The sequence below is a fragment of the Trichomycterus rosablanca genome, chromosome 24 (assembly GCF_030014385.1).
Source record: "Trichomycterus rosablanca isolate fTriRos1 chromosome 24, fTriRos1.hap1, whole genome shotgun sequence".
Classification (NCBI taxonomy): Eukaryota; Metazoa; Chordata; class Actinopteri; order Siluriformes; family Trichomycteridae; genus Trichomycterus; species Trichomycterus rosablanca.
The window spans coordinates 2425084-2444016 of record NC_086011.1 but is presented as its reverse complement, the minus strand read 5'-3'; the positions used below and the strand labels follow the sequence as shown (position 1 = coordinate 2444016).

The 18933-nt window shown below is 42.0% G+C and overlaps 1 protein-coding gene across 1 annotated transcript; it reads right to left on the bottom strand.

The window, feature by feature from the left end:
- Positions 1-132: 132 nt before the first annotated feature.
- podxl2 (podocalyxin-like 2) lies at positions 133-18245 on the bottom strand. The gene is made up of 8 exons (XM_062986907.1): positions 18020-18245; positions 12516-12815; positions 8767-9416; positions 7141-7215; positions 3508-3664; positions 1612-1673; positions 1354-1533; positions 133-653 (listed from the first exon to the last, which is right to left on the bottom strand). Exons 1-8 carry the CDS (start codon positions 18048-18050, stop codon positions 450-452), a joined length of 1659 nt encoding a protein of 552 aa, XP_062842977.1. The 5' UTR covers positions 18051-18245; the 3' UTR covers positions 133-449.
- Between the last annotated feature and the right edge of the window lie 688 nt (positions 18246-18933).

Sequence of the window (18933 nt, the reverse complement as noted above, 5' to 3'; positions counted from 1 at the left end):
TGTAAACAAATGCTTTAAACAAATGAAATAGCTTATTATATAAGCTTATATGTTTTTAAACATATCAAGGTCTAGAAACACCTTCAAAATGACAAACCACCTTTAACACCTACAAAATATTGCAATACTTCGTTCAGTTCTGACAGTGCAAGACTTTTTTGCAATTTGGCAATCTTATCTCATTAGCTGAACACAATTCATACTTCAATTAGCACGGCTACATAGTCGATACGGCTACGTTTTCCAAATAACCCTCTATGTTTCAACTTTAAAAAACAAACCCTCTTAAGATCGATTGTGATGCACTCTGTAGTCCATCATAACCGTTGCTGGTGCAGATAAATAAAGCCCATACAAGCTAAAAGACGATTGCTTTAAATATTTAGCAGATGGTTGGAAAAAGCTGGAGCGTTCTCGACCGTGATGGAACACTTTCCGTCAATCTTTAATTAGAGGTGGGTATCCTCCTCGTGATTGTCTTCCTCTTCTTTGCCTGGCTTGTTTGCCACCCCCTGCCAGGCTCCGGTGCCTGCTGGCACACCGTTGGCACTGTGCTTTTTCTCCTGGCTCTCTGGCTGGCCGTCGCTCGTCACATCCAGCGTGGGGTTGTCATGGCAACCGTTCTCCACAAAATGAAGCTCCTCGCCTCGAGACTTGAGGCACACACAGAAAAAACAAGCAAATCATCGGTCACTGTGAGGTACGAGAGGTACACATACAGCCTGTCAGTCTCAGTAAAGGGGGCGTTGCATTTGAGCCTGTCAGTCTTGCTAAAGGTGTTGTGGCCTCTGTACCAGGTAAATGGGTGTGGCCTCTGTTTCTGTCAGCCTGGAAATAGGAGGTGTTTCCTCTCCAGTCCAGGTAAAGGAGGTTTTCCTCTCTGTCAGTCCAGGTAAAGGAGGTGTGACCTTTGTTTTTGTCAGTCCAGGTAAAGTAGGTGCAGCCTGTTTTTGTCAGTCTAAGTAAAGGAGGTGTGGCCTCTGTTTTTGTCAGTCCAGGTAAAGGAGGTGTGGCTTCTGTTCCATTAGATCCAATTAAAGGAGGTGTGGCCTCTGCTTTTGTCAGTCCAGTTAACGAAGGTGTGTCTTTTGTTTCTGTCAGTCCAGGTAAAGGAGGTGTGTCCTTTGTTTCTGTCAATCCAGGTGAATGGGTGTGGCCTCTCTGTCAGTCCAGGTAAAGTAGGTGTGGCCTTTGTTTTTGTCAGTATAAGTAAAGCAGGTGTGGCCTCTGTTTTTGTCAGTCCAGGTAAAGTAGGTGTGGCCTCAGTTCCTATCAGTCCCAATGAATGAGTTTGCCAGTATGGATGGTGTTATAATACAATACATAAGTAATACATAATTAATAACCACTCACCATGCTCTTCATTTTGGGCAGGCGGCGCTGCCAGCAGATATAGATGAGTCCGGATGCGATGATAATTACACACACAGAGCCGATGATCACCAGCACCACAAACAATTTGCTGTAATCGCCTCGAGTCTGGTTCGGTCTGGAGTGACACGTGCTTACGCTTGAGAAATTTTGGATGCCAATCTGAAACGATCCACGATCAGAATTTATATCAAAGTTTTAGTGTGAAACACTTAATCAGATACAGATGGAGGTTCGTACCTCGTTAAGGCCTCTTCTTATTTCTCCTAGCATCGTTAGCACATCCTTAGTAGCAATTACACCTGATGGAACAAATAAAGGAGCATTTTAACATCCTGTATGTTCCACAGGACAGATTATATAAATTAATACATGCTATAATTACATTTATAATAATACATGACAGGCTGCAGAACTAAAATATAAAGACATTGCTTGATAAGTTTGGCATGAAGGATCTTTTCATCCAAAATCAGCGTCTGGCCACACAAATGCTGTTTAGACTGAACACGGACACACCCGAATAAACAATCTAAAATCTTGTGAAAAGCTTTTAAGAAGAGAGGAGGCTGTCATAATCCCCATGCTTTTGGAACTTGGACGGATTACAAAATGTGCCTCGTCCACCCACTTTGTGCTGTGCCCCAATCAGTGAGTAAATATTACATACAGATGATTGTACTGATGAACGTATAGCTGAAAAACAGCTTCATGCTGCTCAAAATGCGCTTCACTTTGTGCACTCGCTCTAAGATACATTAGATTTGCTCATTTATAAGAATCTGTGTAGCCGCTCTCTAACCTGCAGTGATACACAAATTAGATACTGAGATAAATCATTATTATCCCTGCACACAGTCCGAGTATTCGAGTACCCCCTTATTTCCTCTGTTCAGTGCTCAGTCTGACCAAAATGAGCATAATGCCTCATTTACATTTACATTCTGAAATGAAAACACAGCTCGGACAATTAAAAATTTATACATCTGCTGAGCAAGGCACTTAATCCTCACTCGCACGCACTGCATTCAGTCATAATTATAAGTGTCTCTGGATGATAGCGTCAGTTAAATGCCTGAAACTTAAATGTAAACACTGATGCATTTTTAAAAAGAGACAGTATTAGCTGGAGCCTGAGCCTAAATCATATCGCCACTTCTCCTCTTCATTGTGTTTTACCCTTGAGGCTCTTGGAAAAAAATAGCACTTGACAAATTATTATTTGATTTGGAATGCAGCCTGAGGCGGCTCTAAAAGCCTCATAAAAACAGTAAGAGGATTTTCACATTACACTGCCAATGTTTTTTACACATTAAACTTCAGAAACGTACTGGAGAGCATTTCTTTATTTCTGTATTCAATAAAAAATGGCCTTAAGTGGTTTCACAAAAGTGCAATCAGCTAGCTAGAAATGAAGGAACAACTTTACCCTCAGCATTAAGTATAGATTCAAAATACTGAAGTGGTAAAGCACACTAGCACACCAGTGCTGACATCTCAAGCTCATGAGTTTGAATCTCATCTTTGCTGCAATTACGACCTCTGCTGGCTGATTAATAGTGCTGCACAGCCCTCTGATGAACTGTTCTTATGGTAGGCACTGTGTTGGTCGTCTTTTATCATTATGCAATAACTTGGATTTAATTTGCCAGATTTTTAGCCACCTTTCTTCAAGAGCAGAAATACTGTACAACCACTACAATCCACACTTTAACCAGTCTAGACTCAAATTCATTCCCCTTTAGGTTACATTAACATTTTCGGCATTTAGCAGATGCTTTTTTCCATAGTGACATACAGTACTGTGACAGTATATTGTCTAAGAAACTGAGGATTAAAAGCCTTGCTTAAAGTCCCATCAGTGACAACCTGGCAGTGGTAAGGCTTGAACCAGCAACCTTTTGCTTACTAGTCCAGTACTTTAACCTCTAGGCTACAAATGTTCTATATACAATTTACAATATAGCTTGGATAGCACTGTAGTCTATAACGCTAGCTACCACTGCTGTGATATCGACCGGCCAGGCATCCACACAGACACGACCGGCGACGTCTAAATGTGGGATGAATTGGCCCCATGTCCAGGATGTTCCTGCCCCGTGCTCAGTGCTGATCTAATCAAAAGAACTTTGTTACCCTGGACATTAGCTAGCGTCATGAGAAGCTGGCGTTCCTGTTTGGTGGGTTTGCTGAGCGAGATGAGCCACGAGCCCTGTGGGCTGTTCATCTTCCGAGCGAACGTGCTCTCCAGCAGGTCCAGCAGCCTGTCGCCACTCTCCATACGAAATTCATCCTGTACACACACACACACACATGCACACACACAGTATTAGTCAGTTGTCTGACAGCAGTTTGTCTTTAAAAGCTGATAATGGATGGACAATTCGCTGGAAAAATAAATGTTAATGTTAATATAATCATTAAAGCTCCTGGTTTGGTTTGTTAACTCCAATTATTGGCTAATTATCAACCCATTTAACCCACGTTTCAACTGAAAGCTTTGATGGCTGGCAGAAATACTTAAACAGTCACAAACAGCAGAAAAAAATTTATTAATTTTTAATCATTTAGTAATCATAACCTTTACAACAGAAAAAGGATGCTCAGGTGGAGCAGCGGTCTAACACACTTGCTAAAAGCTTAAATCTGGCCAGGCACCCAGCAGGCACAATTGGCTTTGTCCAAGGGAGGGAGGTTGAATGGGGTTTCTTCTCCTTACCACTGCATGAGCTGTGTCCACATACTTTTGACCACATAATGTCAAAGGCTGTGGTAGCTCAATGGTTAAGGTACAGGACTAGTAATCAGAAGGTCCCTGGTTCACCACTGCCAAGTAGCCACTGTTGGGGCCCCTGAGTGAGGCCTTTAACCATCAATTGCTTGCATTGTATTCAGTTTGGATAAAAGTGTCTGCTGAATGCTGTAAATGTAAATGTAGTGTATTATAATTAAAGTAAAAATGACGAAGTAATCCTGGAGCTGTGTTTAGCTTGTAGACTATGATGGTTTTCAAAACCAATCTTTGAAGAGCACGTGCACATTGTGCCAAATCCAAAACCCAAATTGGATCATAATTGGTTCCTCAAATCTTCCTGTCAAGTCATGATTTATTTAACCATAGTTCAGGGAGGGCGAGACTCGGAGAGGAAGCTTAGCTTTTATTATAAACCTAAATCACTGCTCTTCATTTTAGTGCTTTTATAAGAAATTATAGCTCATCATTCTTCATGCTACATTCAGAATACATGGGCTTTTATAACAGTACCTAGAATTGTTATTCAGGTAAAAGAACATTGGTTTTTTAAGTCATTTATTAAGTGACTTTTAGCTCAGTTATTATGAATTTATTTAATAATGGTTGTCCATTTCGTCAATTTTACAATTCTTGTGCATGCCACACAGAAACATGATTTTAAGACCCTTGGTTTGATCCTAAGCTTCAGTCATTGTCTATAAAAAATAGGGTTTCATTTGGGTAGCCCAGTCTTCTACCACCTCCCAAAATTATGCAGAAAGTGGATGGGTTTCTCTAAATCGCCCCTGTCCAGTGCTAATAACAATAATTTGTGCTTTTTTGCATTCATTCCTTTTTGCTATCTGTTTCATCCTGGTCAAGGTCATGGTGGATCCAGTGTCTCTCAGAAATAATATGCACAAGACACCCTGGACAGGATTACATGCTAGACAAACAGCAGATGTCACAGGGCCACTCATACTCACACATTCAATCACTTACTGACACCTAAGGGCAGTTTAGTGTGAACAAATCCACCTTCTGCATGATGCAGACACTGGAAAAACATGCAAAACTTGAAGCTCGGATCCATGTTGCAGGACTGAGTGTTTTTCAGCCGTGCCACCCTGGTGCCATGCTGGCTAAATAGTTTATCATAATTTCTTTTAATACTCTGCAGAGTTGGTTTGCTACGCCGGTGGATAATCCGCAGACCCTCCCTCGGCTGGCACGCTGTCGATATTGGCACGCAGCTGTTGGCGTGCAAAATACCCAACATCACACTGATGGTAATTACATGCCTTTCAGCAGTTGCCATGACGATGGACGAGCACCTCTCGAGCATTGCTGTTTAGGTGAGGAGGGAGCGGTGTGTGTGTGTGTGTGTGTTTGTGTGGGTTTAGGAGCCAGTCTGCTGCAGTGGCATTGACAGGGAATGTGATTACAGAGAGTGTGTGTTAACGCTGGCACCGGGGCCGATGCTGCTGATGCAGATAAGCAAGTGTGTGTACATTTAAAGAACGTGGGGCAAAAAAGTAGCAAGGTGGCACCCCTTGATAACATTCATTCATTCTTTCATTCAATCAGCAGGACCCTGATCAGCAGGAGTACATCCTGGTCACGGTGCCAATCTATTTCTAAACATCACTCACTCTCTCACGCACTCACATCTACCAGCAGGGTCTTTAAATAGCCAGACAACAATAGACAGGCTGTTGGTTTGGGTTTGGATCCTCCACCCACATCTGAGTGCCCAAATTAACCAAGTATGTGGACCTTATCATGAGCTTTTGGACCATAACCAGCCTCCACTCATCTGGAAAGGCTTTATGCAAGACTTTGCAGTGTGTCTGTGAGGAGCTGTGCCCGTTCAGTCAAAAGAGCATTTGTGACATTAGGCCCAGATGTTGGACACATCAGTACACTATATGACATATGACCAAAGTATCCGGACACCTTACATTCCAAATCCATGGCCATTAGTATAGTGGAACAATCACCCTATTTTTAGGGCAAGGACAGCCTTTACTCTGTTGGGAAAGCTTTCTACAAGATTTTGGAGTGTCCCTGTGGGAATTTATTTCTATTCAATCAAAAAAACGAACTATTTGAAGGCATGTAATACACGAGGGTTCTTCAAAAAGTTTCCACACTTTTTTAAAACTGATGCAGATAAACCCAGATAAACTCTGATGCCACTGATGCGCCGCTGCTTTCACATCATCATCACATGAAAATCGTCTTCCCCTTAAAGCTTCTCTGAGCGTCCACAAAGGTGGAAATCAGATGGAGCTAAATCCGGACTATAAGCGTCTCTCAGTCTCTCAGACACGACCGATTACTCCTCCCTCCCACCCTCACCGTTTATAACCAAAATATAAAAAAGAGGAAGCTTTTTAAAGATCCTCATATTTGGAGGCATATAATACAGTTCACTTGACATAGTTTATTTGAATACATCTTTATATATATATATATATATATATATATATACATATATATTGTTTATGCATTTACTCTCCTTTTTCTCCCTTTTACCGCGTCCATTTGCCTGATTGCGTCATACTTCCTCTCCACCAATGCCATTCCCCACTCTGATTGAGGAGAACGAAGCTAACCCACACCCCCTCCGACACATGGGCAGCAGCCTTTTGCATTTTGTCACCCACACTTTGACGAGTGCAATGCGGGTCAGCACTGCGTACGGAGAGACACACCCTGACAGCACTCTTTTCCCATCTCTGTGCAGGCGCCATCAATCACCCAGCAGAGGTCGTAATTGCATTAGTTTAATATCCCACCCCTATCTGAACAACAGGCCAATCGTTGTTCATGTTGCTGCTCTGCCCAGCCGGCAGGCAGAGCTGAGTATTTTTAATACATCTGATACGAAAGGGTGTGGATGAAATATCTGAACTTCAAACACTTTGGTCCTATGTAATATGAAAGAATATTCAAAATTCACTTAGCAGGAAGTCAGAGTGAACTTTCTGTGTGTGTACAGTTTAAAAGAAAAGAAAGAGACGCAAACTCACACAATCGTAATTCTCCGACATGTTGAGGATGACGTAGCCCTTTCCCGCCAGATCACTCCAGTCAACACAAATCACCTAAATATGAGAGGAAAAAGAGAACGCAGTGACAAGTGATGAATGGAAAAAAGCCAAATGCGTCAGTGGAAGCATAATTAGAATAAAATGTTCTTATCATTCGAGCCATTCAGTGCTTAAAAACACAGCAATCAAATGATTCAGTTGTCAAGAACGTCAGAAGAAACCGTGCAAATGAGACCTCATTAGATCTGTTCTGCTTATAAAAGGCTCTGATTTTTTTTTTTGCTTTTTAGATACGCAGGAAAGAGACGTGAAGTTTGGATTCTATTCAGATTTTATTTAATCAGCTTCACTGAGCGCTTCTTCCTGATCAGCAGGAGTGCATCCTGGTCATGGTGCCAGTCTATCTCAAAACATCACTCACCCACATATTCACTCACTCACTCGCTCACATCTACCGGCAGGGCTTTAATAGCCAGACAACAATAGACACACTGTTAATTTGGTTTTGTACCCCCATCCACCCCTGCACGCCCAATATCATGAGCTTTTGGATATTTCATTCCAAGACACGGGCATTAATCAGACGTCCGGCTCTCCTGTTGCTACCGTAACAGCCTCCGCTCTTAGGGGAAGGCTTTCCACAGGATTGTGCAGTGTGCCTCTAAGAAGCTGTGCCCATTCAGTCAAAAGCGGATTTGTGACATCAGGGCCAGAAGTTGAACACAACAACTAAATGATTTAGTTGTAAAGAACATCAGAGGAATCGTATATTCTTTTTGCTGCTTTTTTAATGCAGTTTCCCCTCATTTTCCTCCCGATATAGCACACCCAATTATGAGAGATACCAGATTGCATCCGAGGAGAGCACGTCGCTGTACACGCCTCTTCCGACACGTGTACATCCCTCCTCTTCTCGCCCCTGCTTTCTGCACAGGCGTCTCTTCCGCCAATCAGGGTCCTTGCACAGCGTATGAAGACCCACCCACCCACACATAGTCCGGTCCCCACCCTGCAGATACGGTGGCCAATTAGTATCTGCTGCAGGCACTGCCAGTTATGCCCGCCAGATGGTACCCAGTCACCCGGTGGCAACGAGTTTCGAACTGAGGAGTTCAAAAACTCAGTGCTGGTGTGCAAGCGGAATATGCCACTGCGCCTCTTTTTGTTGCTTTTTAAGTTGATTTTAATAACCTGAATTAATGACTTAATGTGTTTGGGTTGCTGTCGCTTCCTGTTCATTCATCTGATCTATTGTATCTGATGGTGCAGTTATTTAAGCCTGTTAGCAAGTCAGCAAGTCGCAGCTGATAGCTGAAGACAAGCTAACGTGTCTCTCCAGACACTGAATAAGCATTTGTTATTTTTATTACTATCTACAGCATCCCTGTTTTTGTGCTATCTGACTTCCTGTATGCAGGATGACAGTATTATTCATGGTTTCATTGGATTTGACCAGATTGCTTTATTTATTATGCAAAAATAGAGGAAACCTGAAAGAGAAGATAATGTTTTTAATGTTTCTAATACTTTTTTATTTGTTCTAATAATAAATACATCCATCCATCAATTGTTTTTTTGTCCATCCATTCATCTATTCATCTATACCTGTACTGGTTCTTGTGAGTCTGTCTCTGATAGATAGGCAGTGCCCCCATGACGAAGCTCTGCCTCCTCTTCCTCCTCCTCTTCTTCCTCCCCGGTTTCGTGCCAGGCCGTCTCCGTGAAGGCCACGACGGGTGTGTCCGGATCTTCAGACAAGGGTGGCTTCCAAACATCTACCTCCTCTCCATCTACCTCAGTTGGGAATGCCACGATCTCCTCGTTTTCCTCCTGCTCCTCTGATTCATCCTGATGGGAGTTATCAGGCTGTAAGGGTACTTGGCTGGGGAACACCCCAGTTTCTGGAACAGTAGGAGCCTGGGTCAGGACGTTCTCCCCTCTTTTATTCGAATCTTTTTTAGGTAGTGGAGCGCCGTCAGGTTCAGCTGTGGTTTCATGCAGGGGGTGGTTTGGGCTAAAGTACCCAGCCATGGAGTGTGTTTCTGTAACTGAGGAGTGTGTTGAAGGAGCAGCAGATGTGGTAGACAGCATAGACGAGGAGCGGACTGGAAAACCACTGGCCTCCAGATCGCTCTCCCACTGCTCTGGGTCCAGAGATTCAACCACAGGCGTGAAGAAAGACGTGGAGGAGTTTAGAGCCCTGGGTTCCTTGCGGAGGGTGAGGGACAGAGGACGAGCGGAGGATGGATTATAACCTGAGAGAGAACAAAGGGGGAAATGAAATACAAGAGTAAAAAGAGAGGAGATTAAAAGAAAATACAGATGGATGGATAATTGGATGAATGGATGGATAATTGGATAATTGGATGAATGGATAGATGAGTGGAGGGATGAATGGATGGTTGGATAACTGGTTGGATAACTGGATGGATGGATGGATGGATAATTGGATGGATGGATGGATGGACGGACGGCCGGATGGATGGAAGGATGGATGGACGGATGGATGGATGGGTGGATGGACGGATGGGTGGATGGATAGTTGAGTGGATGAATGGATGGTTGGATAATTGGATAGATGAGTGGATGGATGGATGGATGGATGGACGGACGGATGGATGGATGGATGGACGGATGGATGGATGGACGGATGGATGGACGGATGGATGGGTGGATGGATAGTTGAGTGGATGGATGGATGAGTGGATCAAAAAAAGTTCATGAACCATAACAGAAACACACAGTCTAAAAGAAAAAAATGTGAAATGTGCCACCTCTCACCAAAAATCAATTCAGGCTTCTTCTCACAAACTATCACAAACACGACCTACACACCAACCTCGTACTGGAAAGAAACAACACTGCAGCTTCTCTACAGGGCAAGAGTGCAATCTAAAAATAAGTGCTGTTTTTTTAGAAATGTAAGAGAAAAGGAGAGAATTAAAAGTATAGATAGATAGATAGATAGATAGATAGATAGATAGATAGATAGATAGATAGATAGACAGACAGACAGACAGACAGACAGACAGACAGACAGACAGACAGAGAGGAATATAAACTGTCTTAGCTTGTACTTTTTTTAGACTGACAAAATATTTCAGCTTAACTAAACACCTCCAGCTAGACGGCAGGTTTTTCATTCTGGTGTCTAATACAGATGTAGGCTATTTTTTTCTGCTAGCAGTGGCACATGGTAATAAGATAAACACACACACACACACACACACACACACACACCTCACACACAGACCGTAGCACAGCTGTGCCAACATGCTCCACCATATGTCTGCTTAGACCTGACAGGACAGTCAGGTAATGTGTTTGCAATTAAGTAATTAGAACATTGTCATGTTAAAAGAAGGGAAGGAACTGCAGTTGAAGTAAGAAAGCATAACATACTGTGTGCACAGACCGCAGGCGGTCCTTAAGCAACTGTCATTTTTGCCTCCAAATAAATAGTGGTACCTGCTCCCCAAAATGTCTGTGAATGTCCCTGGGTGGATGGATGGATGGATGGATGGATGGATAGATGGATGAATGAATAGATGGATGGATAAATGGATGGGTGGTTGGATGGATGAATGGATGGGTGGTTGGATGGATGGATGGATAGATGGATGAATGAATAGATGGATGGATGAATGGATGGGTGGTTGGATGGATGGATGGATGGATGGATAGATAGATGGATGAATGAATAGATGGATGGATGAATGGATGGGTGGTTGGATGGATGGATGGATAGATGGATGAATGAATAGATGGATGGATGAATGGATGGGTGGTTGGATGGATGGATGGATGGATGGATAGATTCATGTTAACATGAGCTCAGATTTTGTGACCCAAATCCTGATCCTAAACATTAGAGGATTCTGTAACAAAATGTGTGTCAGTGTCTGCAGTTACAAATATGCAGCGTCTGTAGCCCACAAAATGGGATTAAGTGTTGAGTTGAATCAATTCAGAAGAAAATGTAGCACATTTGTAAAACTACTCAATGTTTAACACTGAGAATTAATTGATCTATAAGAAAATGTGACTTTTTAATTACAGAACAGTTAGTTAATGTGTTTGCTTGAGTATTATTAGACGCATGGTCTTGTTTCTACACAGCAGTCCTACACGAAAATATGTAGGCAGGTATTTATGATCAAGGATTAATTATAAAACAAAGCGAATAGTAAAAAAAACCAGCAAGCAAATTACATTCTGTCATGGCTAAATCTGCCATCTGACTCCAACAGATGAAGACGGCAAGGAATTCCCACCCATTATAGAACATTTGGCAGACAAAATGTCACACCCAATGGTCATTCCAAAAAAAAAAAAATGCCATGTCTCAAAGCTTTTATTAAAGCTTTTATGATCATTTCCACAAATCTCAATGGAGTCTCGATCCCGCAGCCTTATTTAATCTAAAAACATCTAAAATAAATCTGAATGAGAAAATTCACTGCCACCCACTGCAGGCTGGCAGGAAGAATCATCGCTGGGAAGTGCAAAAAGCATTTAACACACATCATGCAGCTAATGGCTGTTTTGACATTCCTGCAGTATTCCGGGGTGAGGGCTGTCAGGCTGGAGACGGAGCATCATCAGCTAATTGGAGGTCTGAAAATTATAATAATTCAGACGAGATATGCTAGAATGTGACAAATTTTTCTATAAAATATAGTCAGAATGATTTAATTAAGAACCGATTCCAGGAAACAAGCAACATATGACTGACCTGCTAAAAATAAATAAAATGACTTGTTCAATTCAAGATTAAGACTAAGATGGTTGACCAGCTGTGTTGACCATTCTATGGTTAACCAAGCTGATCTTTACTAGTTAGTGATTGGATGGTCTTTTCGGCCGACCGGCATCTTCCTGACGAAGCCAGTAGATCATTAAAGACCAGTTTGCTCAAACATAACAAGCTTAAGCAAGATGGATGAACAGCAAAACCTGTTTAAGCCATCCACACAAACACAATTGGTCATGTTTAAGGGAGGGAAGGTCGGACAAGGTCGCTTCCATTCCCACTGCAATCTCACAACCTCCGGGACTGGTCTGAGCGTCTGCACGACTGGGTAAAGGAGTCACTGGAGGTGTGTGGGAACCTGGCACCTAATAATAAGTGGCTGGCAACTGGGTGTATGTTGGATCGAGTGTGTGTTAGTCTACAGTACAGCAATTCTTGGCCAGAACATAGCTAGTGCAAGCAGCAGCATGGAATTGGAAATGACTAAATTGGGGGGAAAAAATAAAGCCTGAAGTGGAGGCATGAGTAGTGACAGTATGTAATCTCTAATCTATATATCTGGTACACAAACAAACTACTACTTTGCTCAAGCTGTTCATACCCATCAAGGTGTCTGCATCCTGACTGGAGTTGACCTCTGTTTGACCGTTCCACTGCCGCAAAGCTTGAGGAAGCTTATTCTTCTCACTGTCCTCACTGAAGAACCCAGAACTCTCCCGAGAACTTTCCATCAGACTAGACACAGCAGGGCTTTCTGATTCCTGCTGGACTTCATCACGATCCTCAGGGCCAGAAGGAACATCCTGAATGGGTCTGGATGTGGCAGAGGAACTGGGCCTGGGCAGTGGTGTCGGACTGGCGTTGAGAAGTCTAGCAGGTATTAGGAGCAGGAGGAAGAAGCCTGAAGAAAGAACATTGATGTTTGTGGTTAGAATAATTAAATGATGTGACTCTAAAGATATCGGTGCTCACCAAACCATCTAGCAACACAGGAATTAACATCCATATCTGAAATAAGACTAACAGTTGGCAGACACAAACCTACCCAGTAACACTTTACTTCTTACCCCAGCTGCCCACTGACCACAGATGGTTCCCGATCACATCGGAATAACTTGCCATACGATTCGGATCGTTTCTTCCCTGATACTGTTCGCTCACTAGAGGATTAGATTTAGTATTTAGCATTATTAGCAACAGCCTTCGTGCTGGAGGTCGGGGGGCAGGTCACAGCTGCTCCTGCTTTCATCCACCCCAGCTGAGATGAAGGTTTGGGCCACTAAATGTGTCCAGATTTCCAGATTGGTGGCTTTTATGCCAAGTCATTCTGCAGTGAGCTAAATACAGACGAGGTGATCGTTAAAGGAGCAGAAGTGGCAGTTTGAACTCCCTGCACTCCAAAATGTTTTATACCATAAGCAGACCGGTGCCACAGTGCTAATTACATAATAGAGGTTTAAAGTACATCCGGATTAAAAAGATAACATGAATATTTATTGATCTCTTCATGTTTACTAGCCGCTTCATCCATGAGTGATTTGTTTGTGCATTTGTAAATCTTAAATTTTCTATTTTAATGCTACACGATCCTACCTACCAACCTACCTATCGATACACCCACCAGCCCATTCATCGATCAACCTGTTCAACAGTCAATCCATTCATCGATCAGTCTATCCATTGATCTATCCTGGTGCCAGCTAAAGACACTGGGCGCAAGGCAGAAATACACACTGACCACAGTGTCAAATGCTGGGCATCACACTCATGCATTTACATACTCATTTACACCAAGTTACAGCAGCCAATTCACCTTCTGCATGGTTTTGGAAGGTGCTGCCCCCAAAGTGTAGTAAGCAAAAAAAAAAAAAACCTTGCCACTTAAGGGCCTTGCTTAAGTGGCAACCTGGCAGTGGTAGGGCTAGAACCAGTGACCTTTTGATTACTAGTCCAGTACCTTAACCACCAGGCTGCAACTGCCCAAAAATCAAATACTTCAAATATTCCAAGAAGCAGAAACACTGCCCAACAACTAAAAACTTTAATTCATTTATCTGTGTAGCTTCTAATACAGGCAGACCTGTTTAGAAATGGTTCTTGGATTACACCTGACCACTAAATTAGTAGGAGGGCATTAAGAGAGCGTGCTACTAAAAAATGTCAATAAACTCAAGAAACAAACTTTTAAACGTCTTCCATGTCACCGCAGTGCCTCTCTATAAATATCATGAATATTACTGACGAATGCTCATAAATTCCACCTGATCTGAAGGTTTGTCCGTCTACACTGTGATGTCTGGATGACTTTGCAGCAATGTGTAGGTGGAACTTTCAGAATGTGGCACCCTCGAGACCAAGCACAGGAGCTGGTACAGTATCAGAACTGCTGAGTAACCAGTAAGATGATACAACAGTGCAGCACTGAGGAGCAGAGATGTTCCCTCTCACTATTCGTTATTCCAGTACAATGAAGACTGGATCGTAAATTGATTCATCTGGTAGCCTGTAGTTACAGTCAGTAGTTCATAGATGACAAATTATTTTACTATTGCTTCATCCTGGTCAGGGTTGCAGTGGATTGGGTACTACACAGAAACAGTGAGCACAAGGCATCTGGACAATGTGCCAATCCAGTATTGAAAAACATATCATAGTAACCAGGGACCATGTCACTTCAAGGCGTCCACTCTACCAGCCCATCCACTGTTCCATGATAAGGGTAACCTAATATAAATGGATTGGCACAAGATCCAGTGTGTATTCCTAGATGTTTGCTAGTTTCACTCAACAAAATAAACCCACTGCAACCCAGTTTTAAATAAGATGGGTTTTTCCACTCCAGATTTCATGGGTTGGATGGCTTATTACTTTTATTACAGGTCAGACATTATCAAGGTTAAAATATGTAAGAAATTTAGACTTTAATCCTCCTTTCGTATTTATTCTTAACACCGGCAACATCACTGCAATAGTTTCTCATGCTCTTCAATCCCAATTAGGTTAAGACTTTGCTAACAAGCTCTCTGCGGACCATCTTCCAGGGTACTGAGATGTGAAAAACAATCGACAGAAATGCAAAATATTTGCTCGTCTCCATTTCAAAGCCTCTTTGAGATTATTAGACCACCTGTGCTGGGACTGCCGAGTCGAGGGGAAAGGGCGTAGTGCGAATAATCAAGCGCTCTGACAGATGAAAGAAAGTGCCTCAAATTTTCTTCCCCATTTACACATTTCTATGCAACAGTAGCCGTAGCTTGAGTCTGCAATTATTCATTGATATGTGTTATCGTAAGTGCAAATCAATACATTTATTTATTCAGTAATAGCGTGACGACCAGCACGTAATAACAATCGATTGATTCACATAATAGTGCTCAGGTGGCGCAGCGGTAAATTACACTAGCCCATTGTGTTTTCCAGGGTGTATTACTGCACTGCGCCCAGAAGTGATTCCGGGTAAGACCTGCCACAATCCTGATTAGGGTAAAGCAGTGGTAAAATATCAAAATGAAATAGAACCGGTAATAACATTCCATAATGCATCAGACTCAATGAAAATGAAAGAAAATAGTGTAATTGGTTTGTTTACTGGGTTCGTTACACCAGGATTTAGTCTAAACCAAAAGTCTGTGCACAGTTATTTTGAAGTTATTAAATTCAGCACAGGATTAAGACTAATCTGGGGGTCTATGACTTCTGCTCTGGGGATTTTCTATCTAAAGGCTTTCACGAGCACAAGGTCTCCTTTCCCTTTGTAATCCATAAGTATGAGTCTGTGGGACCAAATGAGGTTGGCATGTGTGGCGGCGCCTTTCTGAACCTGGTTTTAATTTCATCCCAGCCAGAACATTCCTGCTGCCCATGCTGTCCACCTGTTCTATCAGACTAACAGCTGAGAAATCTTTACATAGAACAAAGCTGTGAATTTTATGCTATATTGTGCTATATTATTATGGTGCAATTAAAGTCAGATGTTTAAATACACCTACGGTGGGCATGCACATCAGGGCAGTCTTGGGATTTTAATGATTTCTACAACTTTTCAGTCTCTTTGTGTCTCTGTTCTGGAAGAACACACTGCGAGCAATCCAGTCTGTTAAATCTACACAAAGGAAACAGCCACTAGCTGGTAAAAAGCAGTCGGCAGCTTTACAAGTGTCAAAGGACGCGTAGGCTAGTCAGTGATGGTATTTCATTGGGGAATTAGAAATGACTAAATTGAAATAAACAAATGAATATAGCAGTATCCACAAAGGGCCAGCATGCTGCAGTCAGGAAACACATCTAATAACTTCTTTATTTCTTGTGTCTTGATTTTTAAACCACTGATCAGCTCTATACAAACCAGGTGAAAGCTATACCTGATACAGACCTGCAGCCAGATCATCCCTTTGTGGATTAAGCCCATGCAGCTTTGGTTTCAAGATCATTACAAAGTTTTGTTTCAAGATCATTACAAAGTTAGTTCGTGTTTCTTTGTGTAATACAATAAATAACACAATCCTCCAGCCTTACTTTAAGCAGCCCCTTGATTCATTGTGCTATTTTGTTCTTTATATGCCTCAGGTCTCTCGTTTTGGAGCCGAATCTCTGTGCACACTGAGGCTCTATACTGAAATAAATGCTGATTCTACCTGACCTGAATAGGTTGTCCGTCTGCAGAGTGGGTGTCTGGCTGACTTTGCAGCAGGGTGTAGGTGGAAGTACTGAGTTCGGATAAAGATTTATAGATGGTTCAGTCTAGAGGCCTCTGCAGTGGTGAAAAAAGGGAAAGTTTTGGACAGAGACGATGACTACGTGGATGGAGGTCGGTGAGACTGTTGGTGGAGATCTGCATGTTTAGAAGGGAAAGACTGAAGGGGATTTTGGGTGAGAAAATGACCAAGCAGACGAAGCACTGCAAAAGATGACTCATTTGTTTACTGTGATACACGGGCTATATGGATTCTTTGAAAACGATTAATATTACAGAGCCCAGAAATGAATCAAGTACAGGTAAGAGAGGAGAAGCAACAATGCATTTTTATAGACAGCCAGACGTTACATACTAGGACTTGCTTGTGTTCCTTACAGTCTTGCAGCCAAAAAATACAAGTCTTTTGACCAACGATGTCTGTGCCTGATGACTAACAAGTCTGGCAATATCAAGGCAGACCAGCAAGCAGTGTGTCTGGTAAAAAAAAAAGGCCTTCCCATCACTTGGCTAATACCATCCCTAAAGTGAAACTTGGTGGTGGCAGCATCATGATAAGGGGGTGGTTCTCAGTGGCAGAGACAAGAAATCAACGCCAACACAACAGGAAAGTGGCTTTGGGGCACGTCTCTGAATGTCATTGAGTGTCCCAGCCAAATCCCAGACCTAAAGAGACCTGAAGATGGCAATTTCTAGACACTGACCATCCAGTCTTATGAAAAATGGGATAAAGTGCCTAAATCTAACTTGTAAAAAGCTTGTAATAAGTACTGAAAAAGGCTTTCAGGTGGAATGGTTGCCAAAAGGGTTTCTTTAAAGTAATGAAATGCTTTTTAACTGATTTTACTCTAATTTAAAATATATTCACATCATTATGGATGATTCATTGTGGATTAATGATTAAAAACGACAATTGTACTCATTCAATATACAATTCAAAAGAGTATACTGTGCGAAAAAATCAAGGGTTCTGAACATTATCCGTATCCACTGTATATATATTTTATATAATACAATTGGGACATTTACATTGTACCATTGTTTGTATCATAAATGAACCAGCAGGGTACCTTTTTCCCAGAAGAGAAGGAGGAATATTAAATATGCAAATTAATTAACTGGCAAAGGGTTGTGAGGAGGAAAAAAAACATCACTGCCTATGATGATTACCAAAATGTCAATCACTGTTCTTAAATTGGCAACATTAAGGATTTCACGTCAGGATAATGTGTTTAATTACATGATCTGTATTTGGGATAAAATATTGATTTAATTAAACCAGTACATAAAACAAATAAATGTGCATGTGACTGGTGAATAAGCTCCAGAGGGTATAAATCATGCCAATGTTGGTGCCAAAAGTATGCGTATTATAATATAATGCATAATCCAGACCCATAAAGCGCACTTACCTAAGATGAAATGATGGTGAGAATCGGGCATTGCTGCAGCTTCAGTGGTCAAAGACAAAAGCCTAAAATAAATAAATCCCCCTTTTAAGATGTACAAATGCCTATCCTAACATACAGCAGTGTAGGTCATACTGTGCAACAAAAGCAAAGGTTTAAAGATTAATGGAGCATCTGCAGCATCTCAGTACCCACGATGAGCCAAAACATGACCATGCATATATTTCCCACCCTGCAGAAAGCCACTCGCATTTACTGAATATTCTAATATTTAGAGCTGATATAATTCGCTTGATGCTCAGCAGATCGTCCGTCCTTGCTGGGAGGCTTTAAATGCCCGGTGTTGTAGACGGGAGCCAGCACGAGTGTCGTTTGAATCGTCAAAGAATCGATTCTTTCGAGCAGAATCGACGACTCACACATGAACGATTTAGAATAGAATGCCTTTATTTGTCATATATACATATACATGTGTACAGTACAATGAAATTCTTTCTTTACATATCCCAGCTTGTTTGAAAGCTGGGGTCAGAGCGCATAGGTTAAAGGCCTTGCTCAAGGGCCCAACAGTGACTCAAACTCTCAGCCTTTCAGTTGATAGCTCAAAGCCCTACACATTAGGCTACCACTGTCCCAACACTAACACTGTCCAAGTGGCTTGTTTTTGTCTTCCTTTCCCACGCTGGAGGTCCTGAATTGTGGTTCCTATAGCTATAATAATATATATACCAGAAGTATGAGATTTTTAAAAAGTGGGTTTGGTATTATTCAGCATTTATTTATTCATTGTCATTCATTTTGACTAACTGCTTCAACCTGGGCCCATCCGGAAACACTGAACGACCCCTGGGGACAATTTACAGGTATGATTTGGGAGGTGGGAGGAAACCAGAGTACCGGACACGACAAGAACACAC

Coding starts and splice junctions, on each gene's coding strand:
- podxl2 (XM_062986907.1), bottom strand. CDS start 18,050: ATGCCCGATTCTCACCATCATTTCATCTTAG. Junction 7,216..8,766: donor ACTCACAAGAACCAGTACAG/GTATAGATGAAT, acceptor TCTCATATTTAG/GTGATTTGTGTTGACTGGAG. Junction 1,534..1,611: donor TAAGAAGAGGCCTTAACGAG/GTACGAACCTCC, acceptor GGATCGTTTCAG/ATTGGCATCCAAAATTTCTC.